The following is a 22,006-nucleotide window of genomic DNA, read 5'->3' as shown; positions in this document are numbered from 1 at the left end:
TGCTGTGTTTTATGGCTTTATTGTGCCCCCCCTTTTATGTCCCTCCCCTGTTGGGGTGGGGGGAAAACAATTTGGAAAATTCACTGTGAATGTCCCCCCCACCCTGGAGTATGTGAGCGCTGGCTAGGTGAGCAAAGTGTGTGTGTGTGTGTGTGTGTGTGTGTGTGTGTGTGTTGGTTCCATTTGTACACTATCAGAGTTGAATTCTCACTCAGGATTTTGCTGTGTTTAGTCAGAGTCACACCCACCCCTGGTCCTGGGGAGAGGCAGGCCTATATGCACCTATCAGCCGGGCCAGAGTTGAATTACACCGAGGATTTCACTGTGTGTGCTTTCTTTGAATTATCATGGATGAAATGGGATGAATAAGAACTCTACCTTTTCCCGTTCCCTATACCTCTCTCTCTCTCCCTCCCTCTCTTCAATCCTTTCTTTCTTTTCCACATTACCAGGGGGTGGCGCGTGATTGACAGATGGGAACGAATAATAAATTTTTTTCGTAACCTAAGGCCATCCTCTGTGATTGGCTTGCCAGCTGACATCTCCAAACCTCGCTTGTCTTCTCTCTCTCTCCCTCTCTCTCTCTCTCTCTCTCTCTCACACACACACACACACACACACGCGCGCACACCCCTCCTTCCCTCATCCCCCTGCCCCGTCTTTAATATAGGGCCTGTGGATGAGGCATCCTGGGGGAGAAAAAAGTGGAGAGAGAGAGACAGACAGACAGAGAGAGAGAGAGAGAGAGAGACAGACAGACAGAGAGAGAGAGAGATACCTACCTTAGGGAAGAAGCGCAGAGAGAGAGGGAGGGAAGGAAGGAGAGGACGGGTAGGAGCGTGTGTTAATGTGTGTGTTAGCAGGAGAGACACTTACTCTCTTAACTACCAGCAGACACACACACACTTTCCTGGCCCGACTCAAAGAAAAAAGGGGGAAAAGAGGAGGAAGAGGTCCTTTTTTTTTTTTTTTTTTTTCTTTTCTTTTCTTTTTTTGGGTGCAATATTTTAATTTTCCTTTGATTCAGCAATCAAGCTCCATCTTCCTGGGAAACTGAGCGTCACTGTCCATTGGAAATTCTATGTATTGATCCATTCAGACTCTTTGCCCCCAGTGACTGTACAAAGGCTTACCTCATGGATTTGTATCTGATTGGATATATGATGTGTGTGTGGCTGTCCAGCTCGCGGGTGCTTGGAGGCTATCCCATCTGGTGGTGAGTACACTCCACAGTTTGAGCATCCAAACCCTATACTTGCACAGAGGAGAGAGACTTCTTGGTCAAATGATCATTTCTGAGAGGACAGAAATGTGCACTTTCAGTTGACTGCGTGGAAAAATTGTTCTCCTCCGGCCCAGTCCAAAGAATCTTAACCTCAAATACGAGTGTAACGGAAAAGGCTCGCCGTTCTTTCCCCCTTCTACTTTCAGGTCCATCTATCATATTAGAAAATGTTGTGATGCAAAGGATGTTTTTTAAATTATTATTATTATTTATTATATTGTGGGAACATTCAATTTCCCAATGGGTTCAGTTATTTTTTTAAATAACACATTTTGCCCATGGAGTCCAATCAGTCCATGGTTATGTGTATTGCAGGGCTGATAGAATCATTGCTGCATTAATACCTAACGTCAATAACATGATCGATTATTGAAAACATGTTTTATCTATATCCCTCAAGGACAATGACAACATTGCGCTTATTCATGAAAACTCAACAAAGGCTCCCATACGGCGGCCCACTTCATCTTGTTTTTAAATCGTCATTTTCTTTCTCACAAAAAAAAGAGCTATATCATTTCCAAAGTGCCGTGGGGGTTACAACAATCACGAACCATTAGATCATCGTCATTCTTGTCCATAGTTTGCTTTTGTGCTTCAAGGTTCTACATTCAGGCCGCCGGCCCCCCGAAACATGCCGTGTAACTCTTCATTGTTGAATACATTTCACTTTTTTTAATCTTATTTTTTATTTAGGGTGTACACTAAGCTTTACATATTTTCCATATTGATAAAGTTTTGTCAAACGAGTAAAATCACGACAGACAAAATAGCTATTTTGGTGTTAAAAATAAAATAATGTGTGCGCTGCTCCGCGGGCTGTCGGTTCTAATTAATAAGCTACTGAGAACAACAAATGCATTTACTTGGACATAAGTTAAGAAAGCATATTAATTTGCTTTTCACAAAATTTGTACTTTCATATTTCTCTGGGAGATTTGTCAGCAGTGTCGTGGGACAATAATGTTGAGGTGTCGAAGGGTTTGATTTAGCCTTTGTTAAATTCTCCCAGATCCCGCTTGGCACCATGCAGCAACTGAAATTTAGAGTTTTCTTTTAGTTTTTTACTAATTCAGCTACATGCAGCTGACCTCATAGCCCTCTGTCTTCTTTTGTAACATAAAGCTTTTATTTTGGAGATATTTGCGTAGGCATATGACAAAGCTCTTTTGGCTCGCGACACAATACTTGTCAGAGCTACTGCACTTTTAGTAGCCTGACTAGCATGTGGTCCCAAGCGCAGCGCTGTCCAAACCGCCAGCATCTCCTGGTTTCATTTACAGAGTGAGGGTCTGCCAAGCTCACAGGCCACAGGGCTGGAGTGTTAATGGCAAAGAGGACTTTACACCCACTCCTGGCTTTGCCGAACACCAGCACAGACAGTGGTGACAAAGAGCCTGGGATTCTCTGTCTATGAATTACCTGCAGCTGTTCTGCTCAAGGAGCTTACATGACACCGGTGTAATGTTCAATCCCGAACAAAGCGCAGCACCTTTGATTTGGGTAACAAATTTTGAAGTGTAGGTGGGGTTGCGGGGAGGGTGTGAAGATGAAAAGGGCCGTCATAGCTCCAGGTGACTGGGCAGGTGCTGGGGGAATGGGGTGTCATACAGCGCTTGTCACCGGGCATCGGCCAGTGGTGTCCAACACGTCCAAAGGGTTTGGTGCGTCACACGGGAGGGTGCCGGGTTTCAGAGAGGGCCCAGGCAGGCTGCTCTCAGCTTCTGTCTCAGGGGCAATGACTTGGCCATAAATTCTCCAGCCAAGTAGTAACGGGTTGGAGAGAAAAGGAGTCTTGACTGCTTCATGCCTGGCAGCCACGCCGTCACAAGATGTGGGTGTTGAAAACAAAACAGAGCATAAATAACTGTGGAGATATGCACATACAGTATGCATGGAGGAAGAAGCGGTGTAGTAGAAGCGGCATAGCAGACTAATGAGGTGGGTTTGGAGAACCGGACTGAACATTAAACTGGACCCCCTTGAAATGCAAGAATGTCAGTGGAAACCGGAGCTTTTTATAAAAGGAGACAAAATAAAGTGTTTGGAGAGATCTCACACCAGATAAAAGATATATTGTAGACTAACGTAAACCACAGGTTCTCCAAGGTCACAACCCGGTCCCCTGGCAACACAACATCATACTGGTTTATGTGCGGCTTCAAAATGAAAATATCTGCTCTCTGACTTATCAGAATTTATGTCTAAAAACGTCAAACTTTGCTCTTAAAACCAGGTTTAACATTATAAATCCTTTGAATGAAAATAGAAGGATAAGTGTATGTGTGTGTGTGAGTCTTAACTCATCATCAACCCTAAACAAAGCAGCTTAAATGAACCTGTCAGCTGCTCTATAGCGTCTGTGTTTGGGTTGGTAGCAAAGACATTGGTGTTGGAAGATGTACGATGACAGTCAGTATCAGCAAGGACTTAGCGGTGTTGCATTTGCTTCAATACCGCCGTCGAGCACAGTTATTATCGCTTTAACTCTGTCACATCACACAGCACAGCACTGGATGCTCAAATCCAATAACCGTTATTCAGCTAATCCTCCCTTATAACATCACAACTCTTCAGGAAATAGGAGCAAATAGAAAGAGAGTTGTTAACTTGTATAAACTCATTTGCATCGGTAGCAACTGCAGTTTCAGGCTCACCACATCCTTTATTTCCCCCTTGGAAATGTTAGAAGCATTGCTGTTGTTGTTTATCATTCTGTATCACTCCACACAGTGAAATCAAATTCACCACAAGAATGTGCGAGTAAAAGTCATGAAAGTTTAAATCAAAGAGAGGGCAATTGAGTAGGGCAGGACAGGGAAACAGAAAGGGGAAATATGGGGGTGGCAACTGCTGTATTGCAATTGCACAACACAACAAATGATGAGAAATACCTTGGATGTTTGTTGGTCAGAAGTCACCAGAATTTGGTTTTCTGCGCAGTCAAACTGCTGCTATGAAAGAAACTCACAGATCATTTAGCTCATGGGATGTGAAGCAGAACTCAATGAATGAAATTAGTGAATGATGATCGAGCCATCTTTTATGTTGCTGTTATTGGCATTGGTAAAGTAATAGCTAGCTAGGCTAAAATAGAAAAGGACAAGAACGCATTTACAGTAGGTGACAAAGACAGATGAAGTGTAAAATAAATGTTCCCACAGAGCCCAACTTTTGTCATGCAATCTTCACAGTTTTGTAGTATAAATTTGGTTAGACTATTCGAGGTGTGCCCGATTGAACTTGCCAGACATTTTAGCAGAATCATTGCTGTCAGATGAGCAAAATACGTTATTTGTCACGGCCTTTGAAAATAATTGAAACATATCACATTATTTTGCCATGCAGGTCAGTCCAGAGTAGAGGAATATACTGTAAAGTAGGCAAGGCTTGTTCATCCAGTCATTGCTATAAATTAAGCAAACAATGTATGTTCAAAAAGTCTCAATATTTGCCACCCTCTAAAACTGTGCTAAACAGTGTCAACAATTTAACATGTAACCAGATTACAAGCCAAAACTGTATTTTTTGCCATTTACCTTGTGGAAGGAACACTGGAGAGCTACTAATATTATGCCTTCTTTTCGATGGCTATGTCTTTCTGGAGCTCCAGCTATACCTACAGTATGGGTGGGTTTGCCAAACTTTGTACCCAAACTGCACAGGTCAAACCTAGTGGCTTAAGATGGGACTCTATAGGGTCCATCTCTGGGTCTCAGGAATGTCATTATCTGACTGTGACACCCCCACCCCTCAAACACCACCCCGTAACCCCCCACCTTTGGCAAAGGGATCACTTTAATGATTCTTACTGCGAGAAAATCCTCCGTCTTCCATCCTGTGTGAAAAGATCAAGAATGTTCAGGCATTATATTGAACAGTGAAATGGGGGGCAAAGCAAAGCCCAGAAGAATGTCATTCTTAAGAAACTGTAGGGTTCCATATCAATGGCTTAAGGCCTCCATATAGCCAGGGTCAAAGACAACTTTAGGCTAAAGCCGATTTCAAATGTCACCTAGGAGGAGAATGACTTCCCCAGGGAAATGAGTTCCTGAGCAACATGTGCAATGTGTACACATAGGGCACCTGGGCCTGAGCAGGTGCATTGTACCAAGGTATTAAGACCGCGTTCACTTTTTGCGACAATATCATATGGCTAATTAGCATTGATTACATGGCAGTTGGTTGTTAATACATAGTGAGTGTTGTATGTAATTAGGAGATTCCTAATTTCATCTTGCAGTAGTAAAGGACAGACCACGAACTTCAGTAGGGAAGGATAAAGTTCCCGGTGTGCAGCCATTCGCTACACAAAAACACCAGGCCAGCACATTTGCTTCTCAAAAAGAAAAGCGCGCTCTAATGACCAGGAGCAAAGAAGTCATTAGGGGACATATGGATGGATGGACAGACAGACACACGCGCATGCACACGAGTATATGCATGCACACACACACACACACACCCCTAATGTTAGAGGTCTTCATTAACCACTAAACGCTATATACCAGGGTCCCCTCTTTTACTCCTTCACACACACACACACACCTCCACCGAAAAGAGCCGATCTAATCTCATACCTTATCTGTGAGCTTGTAGATCTGCTAATTTCTCCTATTATGACATATGCCCAGAATGGGGACGGCATGTGTTTGTGTGTGGTTAACAAACTTGTCTTAAGTTTGTAGGCCTTGTTACTTATTGGCCACTGAGAGGCTAATTACTGGTGGAATCACACAGAGGTACAATTATACTCTGACACACATGGGTCAAAGACAGAGAATTATGAGACACACCTGTGAACTCTGAATACAGACAAAACCCCTCAGGTGATACTGAGCAGGTTAATGACAAAACACACAAAACAAAGAGACACTGCCTGATAGTACTCAACTGATACAGAGGTTTTACTTTATACAAATGTTACATTTTGTAAGTGCCTTCGTTGCTTTAACTTTGTGCAAACAATTTAGATTTTACATTTTTGCCTCCAAAGAATCACGAAAGATTGTCACATAACGAAAGGGTGCGCCTCGTCCGCTTAATATCTCTGGCAGAGATAGGATGGATAGAATACTTTGGGACCAAAGTGACAACGTACCGTACAGTCCATTAGATCAGCTATTATCACAACACAGACGTGCAATGCGAGTACACGCATAAGCGGTTAAGGGAAGCTCATTTAGTCAAATACGGTGAAGCGCCACCACAGGCCTTTTTCATATGAATTTCATATTCCATATGTTGTTAGTTGCTGCGAGATATATGCTGTGAGTTTGACTCTTTACTGACACACTCTCAGAAAGTTTGTGAATCATTAACCACATGACTATTTCTCATCATCTCTCTATTTTGTGCATGCCATAATGGGTATGGGTATAACAAAGATTTGGTGTAGAATGCAAAAAAAAGGAGGGGGCCTAGTAGTCTAGTCCCCTGGGGGACTCCAGTCAACAAATTATCTAAGGTTTAAGTGGCTAAAATACTCACTTAAATGTAGACATACTACAATCGCATGAAGTTCCAGGCTACCTGAACTGAATGTGCATTCAACCCAGGCGACAGTGGGCGACACTAATGAGCAATGCTCCGTTTGATTTAGGGTTCAATTAGACAGTCCCTTGAGGCCGTCAATTCAAACCCTGGCTCTGGTCCTTTTCAAGACAGGCACGCAGCGTGGACAGATTCAGTGGCATCTCGCAAAACAGACAGAAAAGACAGCGAGCTGCCAGTCTAACACAGGCACTGTCTGCGAGTCTCATTCCCCAATGCACCGCACTGCTGTCTGGAGCGCCGCTGCCTGCTGCAGCTTCACACTCATCTTATACCGACTGACAGGCAGGTTCTCCGTTTTACAACGCTGTTCACTTCTCCGTACATTCAGGGGGGCTCTAAAAGAGTCTGCACAGTGGTGGTGGGGGGGGGGGGGGGGGGTGGAGGAGGAACAAGAACAAGAGAGAGACAGAGGAGAGGGGGGGTTGAGGTGGAAGGAGGAGGAAAAAAGAAAAAAAATAAGATAACAGGTTGGAACATTTTTCAGGGGTCCTGTCATTTTTTATCTGATCAGCCCAAAGCTGTTGGACTACAAATCAAAAGTGAGCCAAAGAAAAACAGAAGACAACACAACACAGACAGGAGCTGTGCATTCCACCCTCCGCCAGGAAAAGTCCCATCCTCAGGCGAAGCTGGCAACTTTCCGTGGCCCACTTTAGTCTCTTCCGAGTGCCTCTGTCTCTCTCAGCGGACTGTGTTGTGGGATTTATAATTGGGATTCCGATGGCAATGTTGTTGCGGTTCAGTCTCCCGAGTTACACCGACAGGGGCCTCGTTTACCGGCAGTATGTCCTGCGGGCAGAAATCTGACAAGTTGAACGTACATTCATATAGAAGGTAGATTTCGAGAAGTAGAAAAGGAGTTCAATGCACATGATACTCTCACAGGCTGTCTGTCACTAGTGCAGAGGACCTTCCGGGAACCTGGCGCACTCATAGAGGCGGTGACAAGAGGGTGCTTCTTGGCACCTCAGGCATTTAAACCGGCATGAGCTAACGTTAATTTATTTTAAATTAAGTACATTTGCTTGTTCCCACATGTGCAAGAACCAATGGCATTCATCAACAACAATCACTGTAGGCAGACATGTGGGCCCGAGCCAGCGTGACGCACATTAATATTTCATGAAAACTCTATTCCCGAGTTCACAGCTGTGAAGTCGACAACAGACAGTCACAGTACCTTAAGAAGCTTCTGACCTTTCAGTCAAGGATCTGTCATTTCCAGGGGTGGACAAATTACTCTCAACCCCTGCAGCTTGAGGCAAATTAAGATACTATCCTGGTCCATTATTAGCCTAGTCACCTAAAAGTTAAAGTTGCACAGTCAAAGTGTACTCGAGTTAAAGTACCGGATTATTTGCTTTGCTTAAAAGATTTCAACGCAAGTGAAAATAGCAGATCTACAAGCTCACAACACATTGTGATGCATTGCATTGTGAGCTTGTCTGATATTTGTCACTACTTGAAATAGGGCTTACAGGTGGTTAATTCATAATGTCCTTTTTATTTTTATCTTCCTAGAAGTAAGTAGAAGTAGTGCAGTAAAAATATTTGTCTTTAGTGGAGTGAAAGTCAAAAATACAAATACTTGGATCCAAGTTCAAGGCATGCTAGAAGATAGGCCTTTTGAGTACAAGTAGCAACAGAACAGAACACCCCCCCCACACCCACACACACACACACACACACACACACACACACACACACACACACACAGCTTTCCATTTGAAGTCTTTGAACAGCGCCTAAGGAATGATACATAGAGGGATGGATTGTGAAAGGCTGGTTCTTCGTTTAATCTCCGTCTTTTCTTCTCACACTCCCCCTTTCTGCGTGTGCCACTTAAACGTTCTAATTTGCTTTGTGTAGTCGTAGGTAAGTTACAAGTGAAGTGACTGTATACAGTATACAGCAGGTGATTTTACTTGAAGGAGAACATGACTAAAGGCCTATGGAGCATGCAGTAGTGTTAGCAACAAGTGCATCGGTAAATAGGAAATTCCAATGTAAACAGGAGAGAGTTATCCCTGCTGTTCCTCGCCCACTGTCTGGAAAAGAGAATATTAAACACTTGAACCTCAGCATTCATATTCTGGGGGGAACTATTTGTGATTTAGACGCAGGGATGTGCAGAGGAGGTCAGAGAGGCAGTGGCTGACATTCCCTAAAAGGGAAATGTTTTGTTGTTGCAAATAGCGGATCTACAAGCTCACAATGCATCATCGGCAACGTGTTGAGATCTGCTATTTTCGGGGCGCGACCCCGCACTCTTTAGCTACTGGAGACGCAGAAAACAACATGGACTTCTAAATAGAGGACGTAAAATTCAACGTAAAATGCTGCGTTCAAGTTCAGGAGAGTTCGAAAAAAAAGGCATTATGGTATGGCATGGACAAGGGTGGCATTTACTTTTCTTTCACCATAGTAAATGCAGCATTCATGTTCTGGAGAGGAATGTTTTTTTTGGGGGGGGTTTTACAGACGTGTACAGGGCTGAAGCCCCCTTTGATGTCCATGTGTGCACGTACCTGTGTGGACGGAAAACAGCGGCCCAAGTACAGTTGCAACTCAGCTCCATTTTACTATAAGCAGTTAAAGAACAATGTCCTGATGAAGGTCTGAGGTCTGAGGAAGCGTTCTTTACTGATGGATCTGTTCCAGACAGTGTGCAGGATCACTCCAGAGAGGTTTATTCATTCACAGTCTGTGGCTGTTCTTGTTTAAGTCGACTTAAACGAGAGCAGCCACAGACTGTGACCTCTGAATAAACCGCACAGCATTGGTTCCCAGGCTGAACAATGCATGATGATGACACTTGTGGTTTGTACGCTGTAGTACTTTTAAATGTAATAAATGGCTATAATCATAAACCGTGAATATAGCATTGTCAAAACAATACTTATTATCGTCACAAAACGTACTACTTTCTATAACACACAAACACACACACAATAATATGCTTGACTGGCACAAAGTACATGTTATGATCACTTTGACCTCACAACTTAATTAATGCAGATTTTCTGAAAACATGGCAATGAAAGTCATACCATTTGCGCGCACACACACACACACACACACACACACACACACACACACACACACACACAAGGGAGGAGGGCTTGTATTGTACACAGTACAGTACTACAGTACAGCACGAGTACAGAACCACTCCGTTTGTTGACAATCACAGTGCGTGCGTGCAGCATGAAGACCACAAAACCATAGTTCGGCACAAAAAAACCCCCAAAAAATCTCAACGGCTTTGCATGAATCACAGGAGCCCCATTTGGTTTAAAATCTGTGATTTTCGCCAAAAGCTTTGCATGTCTGATATAATCTATGCAACATGCATGCATACAGTATGTTTCAGCAGCGCCCCCGCTACGTACAGTATACGCACAATACGCACTGCGAGTAGCAACGGCAAAGTAGCCGATCCCGCATGAGATAACACAGCGCTGTCGCTGGGAGGGGGGGGTGGGGCAGCACAAATTATATGCGAGTAAGGCCCAGGGCAACCAAATCGTCAGCGGGGCCCTGTGTTTCAGTGTCGCTGCTTTAGCCGGTCAACCTCGCAAACCGGTCATTTTTTCTAATCTGCTCTGAGGAAGGCTGAGGCCGAAACGCGGCAGGCGTTCTCAATAAATAACAATGTGTATCTGAGCCAGCCTTGCATCTTTTACATTACAGAGTGCCGTTTTTTTCCACTTCGGTATAGCTGACCAATAAGTTGCTTTGGGGACCATCGGTTCCGGAGCCATGAGGCCTATAGGTCAGGAGCCTATCTCCAGTTTCCCTAGTATGTGGCATGACTCTATACTATAGTAATCTATGTTGTAATGTAGGGACTTATGCCAATAAGTCCCTTGATGGCATTGCCAATGCCAAAATGGTACCCATTTTTGGGTACCATTCTTTCAATAGTCTTTGGTATGACTCGGCTAGGGACCAAACCTCCGAAATTCCTATCTCAGGGCCACGTCAAACATGGATGAAACACAGCCGCCAAACATGGTTTAGTAAAAGTTCACTGCTGAGGAGACACTAGAGTTTAACCAGGTTCAAAGGAACCAAAACACAGAATGGAACACAGGCACCTTCGATAATTCAGAGAAAAGCTGCTCAACAATGGCACGTTCGAGCGTGTTTTCATCTAAGTTCCTGGGAGACATGACATTTAATGAAAGTTTTCATCAAATGCAGTTTTCTTGTTATCTTTAAGTATAAATAAGACTTTGGGTATCTGGTAAACCAATACCCGGGTATTATTAATGGCCAATGATGAATGTCATGATGTATAGTATTAGTATACAGTAGTCATTATGGAATTACAAAATGAGTGATCACAAACAGAATCGGAGGCAACACAACATTTACTTCTCACATGTAACATTGCTGGCAATAATGTGAACAGCTGAAGGCGCCTCCGCTTATCTCCCTGGCCGGAAGACTACAGACGTTTTACACAATTGTTTCCCTTTGGGACTTTTCATTCTTCCTCCCAGAGGCTATAGTTCATTTTACTGACCAACCTATCACATATCCGTGATAAAAAAACAAAACAACTAAATATACTCGTCACCAGCCATCACATTCAATCAAATCAATCAAAGTTACACTCTCGAGGCTTCGTTTAGCTTCATCGGTTAATGTTTGGAGCCGCAGGAAAATCTAAGGTTGCCTCAATTCCGCTTTCTTTTTTTGCAGCAGTCCCTACTCCCTCACACAAAGTGACCATTGCAATGTCTCTGCCAAGGTAGTGTATGTCATTGTGTACTTAAGTGAACGTTTTGTGAAGATTCTTGGATCCTTGAGGACACAAAGAAAAACGTTTTTTATTTTTCCGCCCTAACAATATTTTATCACCATGGCAATACATGGCTATGTGTAGCAATATTTTGTGTCTGTATTTCTGTCAACATCATTTCTCAAAATCTGCAAGGCCGATTTACACCAAATTTGATCCAGGAGTGTATGATGTGCTCTAAAAATTAGCTGTGATCGGCCTATAGGTGGTGCTATAGCAACCAATTCAAAAGCAAATTCATGACTATTCACAAACTACTTGGTTGGTTGCTTTCATGACTATTTCAGATGATACCTTGAGCTTGATAGTTTTGCATCCGTCTTTCCAGGTCAGATACTTCAGCTTTGTCATTTGCACATTTGTTCTTTTCCCCTTTGACCCTCTCATTCACAACACAAAAGTTTCAAGTGCTCTGCACCCTCGTAACTCAATGTCCAAGACATGGCTCTGCACTGTTGTTAGCATTATTTGTTTGGAAACAAAGTTGACTAACTTCATTTCAGCTCCAGTGTTGGTGATGCTTCTTTGGGTTGGCATCAGCTATGTTAAGTATAGGCGCTCGGTTTCACCAGCCAGTCTTGCCAGTACTGGGGTACTCAGACAGTATTTCAGCAGACCCCGAGGATCAGTGGTTAAGCCAGAAGGGTCAGTTCCGATCACGAGTAGTTCCTAATGGCAGCAACACTTTAGTTTAGCTTTTGGTTTGCACCATTCAACAACACTCAAGTTACTCACACAAGTTATTGTTTATATTGTAAATAAATATTGCTTTGTGCACTTTTAAAAGCAGTGTCTTCCTCCTTTATGTTATGGCCTAAGAGCCAGGTCATAACATATTTGCCTAGCAAGTAGCAACGAAGAGTGACTATTACCTCAATCTCAATTTTTCAAATTACTTATAGCTAGTACTTAAATGTGCAAATTTTTGAAGATCATGCATTTGCTTCTTAAAAAAGGGTTACTGTAGCGCCATCTATGGGTGTATTATGATCAAATTTGCATGGCTTGTGCAGAAGCCCTTGGTGCAAGAACCCAGCAATTTTCATTGAAATTAGTAGTAGTAGTAGTTTGTGAATAGTCATGAATTTACATTTTGAATTGGTTGCTATAGAGCACATCATACACTCCTGGACCAAATGGTGTAAATCGGCCTTGCAGATTTGGAGAAATGATGTCGACAGAAATACAGATATACACACAATATTGCTACACATTGCAATGTGTTGCCATTGTGATAAAATATTGTTAGGGCGGAAATAAAAAATGTAAACCGTTTTTTTGGTGTCCTATAGGGTCCATAGAACAGAAAAAAACATGGTTTACAAGAATCTTCACGAAACGTTCACTAAACTGGATTCTGCTACATAACTACATACACTAAGGTACCTTCTCACAATGAAGGAATGAAACCTAAAAAATAAGTGTCTTAAATATTCACTATAAGAACCTTAGAAAAGCCAAGTGTCTGAACTTAGCTTGGGTACTTGGGAAACTAAAATATGAGACTGGGTGTTAAGGTCCTTGCAGACTGGACGCGTTTTTCGGAAAACTGCCGGGAAAAACGCTGCTAAAAATCCGAAAAACACAGCAGTGTGCAAGGACTTCTAGACCTTGCACCAGTGGTGAATGAGACTCTTCCACATATACACACACACACACACACACACACACACACACACACACACACACACACACACACACACACACACACACACACACACACACACACACACACACACACACACACACACACACACACACACACACACACACACACACACACACACACACACACACACACACACACACACATTTTGTTTATCACTACAGCTTGTAGGTTTTTTCGGAGAATGAATAGTGTCATTTTGAGTATCCAACATTATATCACGATGAATGGATCGGTACAATAACGTTTCCACCCATGGTGAGACTACATGCGATGCTGTTCACTGTGTTCACAGAGAACACAGTGGATGAGAGTGGTAACATCAGATACCACTCTCCATCTTTGTCTCCGTTTTGGGGCAAGTAATGACATTGTTTCTGCGAGTGTATGAAAAGGCACGAGGCAATGGGGGCAAGGATAGGCTATATTAAAGGACCGTCATTACATCATTAGAGTAGATAGGCTACATGGAGACAAATCTTTGGACAGTGAACATAGTGAACATAGTGACAATAGTGCGGTATGTTGTCATTACGTGGACAAATATGACAGTACAACAGTATAAGCTAATACTTGTGCACAATACACCCGAGTCCCGCTCCAATTTCAGTAAGATCCTGCACATAATTCTGAACAGATTTCTGTCATTCTGTATAATCTGCAACGTGTTTATTGTTAATTACTTGTGTCAATCGTGTTTGTATCACTGTCAAACAAAGGTTGCACTTGTTTGATTTTCACTTCCCTAAAGCAGTTTGCGAGTCCTTTGCAAGGGGAAGTAAGATTTGTAATGTCACTGACACTGTACGGTAAGATGACAAGATGTCATTTTACTTGAAACTGAAACTGAAAATGCAGGATGAGATATACACAGCTATATCTGAAAGAAGGCAGAGTATGCCACCACAGTCTCAGGAATGAGATCTCAGACCTGTATCAGATGGAGAGAGAGAGAAAAAAAGGCTGAGAGTGCATGACTTACTTAATGCTTAATACTAAATTGAGTAGGGATGTCCTGATCAAATCACCCAAAACATGTCATTTTCAAATGCAGCATGCTTGTGCGTCAGGTTTAATGTGCATGACCATTAAGAATCTCGTAAGTTGGAGGTGTTGGTGTATCTTGTCCAGGCTGTAACATAGGCCATTTCTGGGTCTCCTCCTCCAAAAGACATACACACACACACACACACACAGTAAATGTTATGTAGGTATAATCACTGAGTAGTTCATGTCAGGATGTTTTGTGTGTAAGTTTAGCTAATGGATTGTTAGATGACACATTACAATATTGGACTGTTAAGCTGTATTGTATAACGAATGGGGCTCAACAATTACATTGTGAAATGAATTAATCTGCCATAAATCATATTATATTGAAAGTAACATTACCTACTTATAAAACACATAACATGCCTTCATACGAGTGACACACACACGTGTGCACGCACACACACACACACACACACACACACACACACACACACACACACACACACACACACACACACACACACACACACACACACACACACACACACACACACACACACACACACACACACACACACACACACACACACACACACACACACACACACACACACACACACACGCACACACACACACACACACACACACAGTGAAACGAGCACGGTTCACATAACAATATGGGCTTTAATAACGGTGTAGCTCCCATGTGGATGTTGGACTTCATGTAGCCCACCATGACAACGGTATGAAATTATATAAAACTAGTCTATACCCTTTTAGGATATGGCAATATTCTTTTTTGAGGGCCGCTGTGTGTACCATAGAATGTGATCATTTGATTGGCTGAGCACGGAATGTGAGGATGTATGATGATGTATATGATGATAGAGCGCCCCTCACTTCGCACGTGTGTGATTTTTCTTTCTATTGCTGAATGTGGTGAATTTGGTAGTGCATTGTGAATTTGTGAGTACATTTCACCCAGGTGATGGAGGGCCTGGGGTCTTTCCTCTTGTCAGTAAAACATACTTGAGTAGGTTAATAGGTACATTAACCTACTTACACATTTCGGCGCCAAATTCCGTCCTCAAATGTTGAGTGCGTGCCATGCTCAGCCAATCACAGTGCAGAATGGCACAACTTCCAGCCAATCACAACGGCTAATCACAGCGGCAATTTCGGCACCATACATGGTAATTGTTCGGCAATTCCGTCCTCAAACTTCAGCGCAATAAATGGTCATTTTACCGTACTCATATATTACTAAATGTATTAGTTAGATAATCTGTGAATTAGGATGCCGGTTACTTCCTTGGCCTACTGGCAGCACTCACAAGAAATATTGTGCTAATGAATCCGGTGGTTTGCGATAGAAGCCCCGGACACAGATACTCAGACACACAGACCCATTCTTTGACGGCTCACTCCCTCACATACTGTGTGGCGGGCGGCGCATAGCTGACAACCATAAGTCACATGCAGCCTATAAAGACACCACATTCAAAACATATTACTTATGTTAATTACATGCACTAGCACTAGCACAGATCTCTGCCATGCCGGGTTGTCAATCATAGCCATCAGAATAGAATAAAATCACACCCGTGTGAAGTGAGGGGCGATCTTATCGTTGTACATCAGCATACATCTTCTCATTCCGGCCAATCAGAATTTGCGTCCTCACCTTCGTCTTCAATGTTTGTGTTAGGCAATGTTTGTGTTTACACGAACACTCAAAATTGTCCATTCATTGTCGATGGGATTTAATGTTTGTGCTAGGACAAAGTTTGTGCAAATACACCAAAAGCTGGACATATAGGGGCTATCGCCCCTCAAAAATCACACTTGTGTGAAGTGAGGGGCGCTCTCATCATACATCACATTCCGTGCTCAGCCAATCAAATCATCAATCATTCCGGCCAATCACTTTTGGCGTCTTCACTTTTCTGCCCTCACTTTTATCCTCAATATGTACTTTGCTCAGCCAATCAAATCATCGCTATGGGGTGATCAGCCAATCATCAGACAATGTTTGTGTTCACATAAACCCTCAAAGCTGGGCATAGGAGGGGCTAAATCTGACTGATACATCTTGATTACATAACTCCAGATATAATGTGTACCGATTTGTGTACGTTTTGGACGAAATCTGCAGGAGTAGAAGTGTGTTTTCTTGAAAACGCAAGATGGTGTTAATACTACTCGGCACAAACAGGTAGGGCCTATATGGGGAGTTGCACCATGATCAAAGGAATCCAGGGAAAGGGCAAATTTGATTGTACAACCTACAATTCGGCCAAAACGTGAAGCGACCTCTTAGCTTCACCATGAGACGGCTCCTTGTTGGACTAGACTCTACTGGAAGTTTCACAGCAAACAGTCCAGCTGTACCATTATATATATATATATATATATATATGAGACAAAAAGGGGGACTCCTGCACGTCCAAAAAGTCTAGTCAGCAGGCATAGACATCAAAAAAGGGAAAAAACCTTCCAAGGACACACTTGCACACTCCAGGGAACAGAGACTGACAACTTACTGCATCATCAACTTATTTATTAGCACGACGCGTTTCGCCGTGAGCTTTGTCAGGTGCATTTCTTGGAAGGTTTTTTCCTTTTTTTGATATATATATATATATATATAATATATATACATACACACACACCGGTATATATATATATATACATACCGCCGGTATATTGATTCCACTCATCCCGGTTCTCCATACATCTGGCCAGTTCGTTGGTGCTTTGTGCTCTTGCGTCTTTCTTGAGTACAGCAACATGTGTTAATATGGGACCTCCTCGTGACTGGTGCCCGTGTGTTGGTTCCCACAGCACTACTTTGCTGGCTGGCAGCTCTTGGTGTCTTTGGCAGTGTCCTGCTAGTCTCATTCTCCTGGCTGCTACTTTATGGCTCACCCAAGGCATTCCATCGTACAGGTTCTTGTTGGCAACATGTGTGCTCTTGCTGATGTCTAGTACTGCACGCAGCATTCTGGTGTAGCACCCATCTAGAGACTTCTGCAAGGTTGGCTTCAGGGTCCAGCATTCACTGCTGCATAGGAGAACAGACTCTACCGTTGCATATAAGCAGCTGAGGTTGGTTTGGCGGGGGAGGTTGGAGTTCATGGCCAATGCCGTTCAGGGCCCTCCATGCAAGTGCCTTCCTCACTTTAAGATTGAGTTGACCCATGAGCCCAGGTACTTGAAGTCCTTGACCTCCTTCAGAGCAGTGCCTCCTGTTGTTGTCATTGATGACCCTCTAGGCTCCTCATACTGCTTCTCACCATGCGCTTCCTGGACTCTCCGTACCCTTTCCATCAGTTCCATCCCCTTTGATGTTATCGTAGGTGCTGAAGAGAAGCTTCCGTCACCCTGCCCTGCGTTGACTGGTGTCTGGACTGCAGGGAGGTTCTGGTTTTGTCCAGCACGGGCACACAGAGCCTGGTCGCCTCCTCATTTGTGACAATAAAACGCCTGTATTCTCCGTCAGGCTCAGCTACCTCATCCAGCAGCTGAAAGTGCCTCCTGACCTCCTCCGTATACCTTACTTGCAGGCCAGGGTTGGTCTGGTCGAGAATGCCTTAATTCCAGTTGTACCGGGCTTGGCTTGGGGACCCTGAGGCTCAGTCGCAGTTCCTACACTTTCGCCTCACTAGTATGTAGTCCAACTGACGTAGCATACCTGTGGCTCTGTCCTGGAATGTCCATCTCTTGCCTGTTAATTTCCGGAATATGGTGTCCGGTGCCAGTAACTGGAGAAGGGCAGGTGTGCGCCATTGCGGTTGGTAGAGTCGTGGCAGGGGAAGGGTGCGTCCTCTGGGCCGAGCCTTGCATCGAAGACACCCAAGAGTGCTAGGAAAGTTGTGAGCTGGGACATCTCGGAACACGGTTGCAAGGTCCTCATTGAACTTCTCCACCCTGTTGTTACTGGGTTGCCTGAGAACTCAGGATTTGACTGTGGGGCGCAACTCCTCGCAGTCCCGGTTTTAGTTCAAAGTGTCCTTCTCCTAGATGGGTTGCCTTCCACGGCTACGAGCCCCATCTGTCCATGCTATCTGCCCATAGCTGGGACAGCCTCTGCACGCACGCAGGCACGCACACACAACAAATAAATATATCAATAAATAATAAATACTTCAATAAATAAATAATTTAATTGAATTTTTGGCCTCCTCCATGAGATCACAATGGTCGATAAGGCCTATATATGCATGAACACAGCCCTGTTGTCACGTTGATGAATGTGCAATTTAATCACACCGCTAGCTTGTGCCAACATATTTGCACATACATGTGCAATTGGCTAGCGAGCAGCGACATAACTATTTCAAAGCACGCTTAGCCAAGACCCAGCTGTGATTGGCCAGTAGTCACTGTGATTGGCAGTGCTCCTTTTTCCTCCTCGTGTCCAATTTATTTTAATTGCAACCAAATTAAATGTAAAACCCTATAAACACAGCCTGTTGAAACAGAGGTGCAAACATACTTGTATTAGTAAAGATAATCTTACACCTAAAACTTAAGACTATACCTAAAAGCCTAATATTTTAACCCCAAAACAAGGGTTTACCCAAACAAAGGACAGCTCTCCTTTTATTTGGCACACATTTCAGAATTGTAACTATTCAGGGAATCAAGCTCTGTTCCCTTACTTACAGTATAACCTCGCCAAAAGGCTAAACCAAACCTTAACCTACCAAAATACTATATATGCTTAACCCTAACCTCACACTAACGCAACATTTGATTGGATTTTGAAAAGTGCTGCTTGAAGCCCACCCAAAAAGCGGTGCTCACGCATGCACAATATTGTGCGAGCAGGTTTGTTTCTTTTCGCCCAGAGTGCTTCGCCATTCATCAACAATGGAGCCGAAGAAAAGCAGTGTCTGTCCATACGCTTTGCACACCTGGTGGGTTTCAATCGTGAGCTATAGAGCGTCGCAGTCCCGCTGCGGAAAATAATTCCCCGTTCATTTTCCTCATAGACTTTTCAAAAAGTATTTATTTAAAGACGTTTACGCTGCGGACAAAGCCAACTCGAGTTGTGACAAATCATGACAATAAACACAATGTTTTGAGCCGAACAAATAATTAGAAAGAAGAAAAAAAAGAAACGGCAGGTTACAACACTTTTTTGTTTGTTTTTCTTCTTTGTAATTCATTGTTTGGTCCAAAATATTGTGTTTGTTGTCATGATTTGTTTTAAAAGGTCTTTAAATAAAGATTTTTTGAAATGTCTATGGGGAAAATGCATTGGGCCTTATTTCCTGGGCCTGGCGTCGTCATGAAAGGGGACGGCACTCTATAGGCTACCGAAGTTACTGCTCCATTGGGATTTAATTTATTTGAACCTGGCCCCGCCCCATTTCTTCTAGAAAGCCAAGCAGAGGCAGGAATAGTAGGGAGGGTCTAAGGGAGGGACAATTGTTCAGCAATTATTATTATTCTATAAAAAATTTAAGAGTTGTCCTTGCCCAATTTGAAAAATATTCGTGATGTTATGTCTTTTGCAGCCTTTTGTCAGAGTGCACAAGAAATATAAGTAGTATGCGAGAGTAGCTGCTGCGGAAACACACCCACACACACACGCACGCACGCAAGCTCTCTCTGCGGAAAACATTCAATGGGAAGCAACGCAAACCTGCATTCTGTTAAAAATTAGCACGGCCCCTCTTCTTCATGCCTTCAGTCATGTGAACGCTCGCTGAGATGCACTCCTGATATTGACACGAGTTCATATTAAAGCAAGGGGGGATAATTTGGATGTGTTCACATTTAATGAAGATGGAGACAGCTGTGCATGTCACTGTAATTATAATGAATTGCATTCTTTTACAGCTCTTTTCCAAGTGCTCAAAGCGCTTTACAATGGTTTATCAACAGGAACCACAGACCTCACAAAACTGATAAAACTGCTACCGAACCTCAGAAAGTACACGGTATTCATTTATACTGCTGGCTCACTCGTCTACGTATTATGTTTTAATATTACACATAATAACATGGGTGGAGTTTTGCTGGTTTTGTGCTCTATCCCTTTTGGAATAAGTGTTTGACTGTACTCTGTTGGTGTTTTTACATTTATGTCTAATCAGACTTTTGGGCAGAGTGACCAAGCATGAATGCCTAGCTTTGTCCTTTTTTTTCTTTTTTTAACATATTTTTTAGTCTTAGTCCTAGTAGTACAAAGGTTAGTAGTAAGCAGAGTTGCGACAACTCTATTCACTTCATGGGGCCAATTCAATGTCTACATAGACATTTTATTGACGAAGAGCATTGCGAAGAGTGACAATGTCCTGGACCGGAAGTTGGCAGCAGCCCAACTTTAATGATCTTAAATCCCTTTTGTAATATAGTACAACATAAACATTACAGAGAATGTAGTTTTCACTGTACAATACTTTAGAACAGTTGTCATGTTGCACACATGCCTAAAATTGCTGATATTTTCCCCACCCTCATTGAAAACAATGTATTTCAAACTCCAGCTTGTCACTCTCCTCTCCAGGCTGAATGAACAGTGCTCGAGCGCTCCATTTTCTGCCCCCTCAATGTCATAACTCTGTCTTACTCTATGGCTCTGGCGGAGTCATAGGGACATGAGCATGACAACAGTCCTTAAGCCAATCATTGTGATGAATCATTAGAACAGGCCAGCTCCATATATGGAGATTCAGGAGTGATCATTGCCCGTTGGGGGGTGATCAGGTGTGATCAATTGGCTAATAAAGGGTGAGGTTGTGTTCTGACATCATTGTGATGTCAGAACTCAGCTCCATACAGTATGGAGATCTAGGGGTGATCTGGATTTATTTTGCGCCCTGTCTGGAGCCTGGGCAGAGGCTTTTGTGCTGGTTCTGGGCAACCAGTGATCCGGTGACACCGGCTATGCTATTAGTGACTCATTCTTCAGTCATCGAAATAGCAGATCTACATGCTCATAGCGTGATACTGAGTGCCGCCCTACGAGCTTGTAGATCTGCAATTTCTTTTTAATTGTGAAAACGTGTGCAAATCTTTGAATATATATATTCTTTCACAGCAAACGTTTTTAACTCATATTTCTGCTTCTGGGGGGTCCCTGGAATATAATTTTCAGATTGGGGTCAGCAGCCAATTACATAATATAATCTTTGGGGTCCTTGATATTAAATAGTTTGAGATTCACAACAAGTTTTTCAGAAAACTGTCAGGATTTAGAAGACATTTGTAGAATTTGGTCTGACGTTTAAGGATGGCAATATCAGTTTGACTATCCCAAACACCTTATTTCAAAAACTACTAGCTGGGTTATCATGGGATTTGCTGTGCATATACATGCTCCACGGAGAATTAACCCAATGGTTTTGGTGTGGCCATGGCCTTTCCTTAGGCTAAAATGTCAACTTTACAGCCAAGATATCTCAAACTTGTGAATTGCATTCAATTGATTTTGACTACCGGTACCCCTTTTCGCCTAGCGCCACTCACCACTCTCAGACCAAACATTTATCTTCAAAGCTTTTGCTGTCGTTTACAATAATATTAATCTCCTTCAGTGAATATACAATAAATACAACTGCAATGCTAATAATAATCATAGATTGTCCTTTGTTTTTGAGCAGTACCCTACCGCTCCAATGAGTGTCCGTCTGTCTGTTTGGAGTACGAACAGCTGCAATACCATTGGGTGACCCAAAGTGGC

The 22,006-nt window shown here is 43.0% G+C and overlaps 1 protein-coding gene across 1 annotated transcript in view; it reads left to right on the top strand.

Moving 5' to 3' along the window:
- Positions 1-1,100: 1,100 nt before the first annotated feature.
- Positions 1,101-22,006, top strand: part of wnt3 (wingless-type MMTV integration site family, member 3) — a gene marked incomplete at its 3' end in the record, with an annotated part of 34,570 nt that continues 13,664 nt past the window's right edge. The window contains exon 1 of the mRNA XM_083787819.1: positions 1,101-1,216. Within this exon, the coding sequence (XP_083643945.1) occupies positions 1,137-1,216 (80 nt within the window). The 5' untranslated portion in view covers positions 1,101-1,136. The remainder of the gene's footprint in view (positions 1,217-22,006) is intronic.

This window comes from Protomyctophum parallelum (genome assembly GCF_964188405.1).
Source record: "Protomyctophum parallelum genome assembly, chromosome: 17".
NCBI classification, from domain to species: domain Eukaryota; kingdom Metazoa; phylum Chordata; class Actinopteri; order Myctophiformes; family Myctophidae; genus Protomyctophum; species Protomyctophum parallelum.
This window is presented reverse-complemented; position numbering and strand designations above follow the sequence as displayed.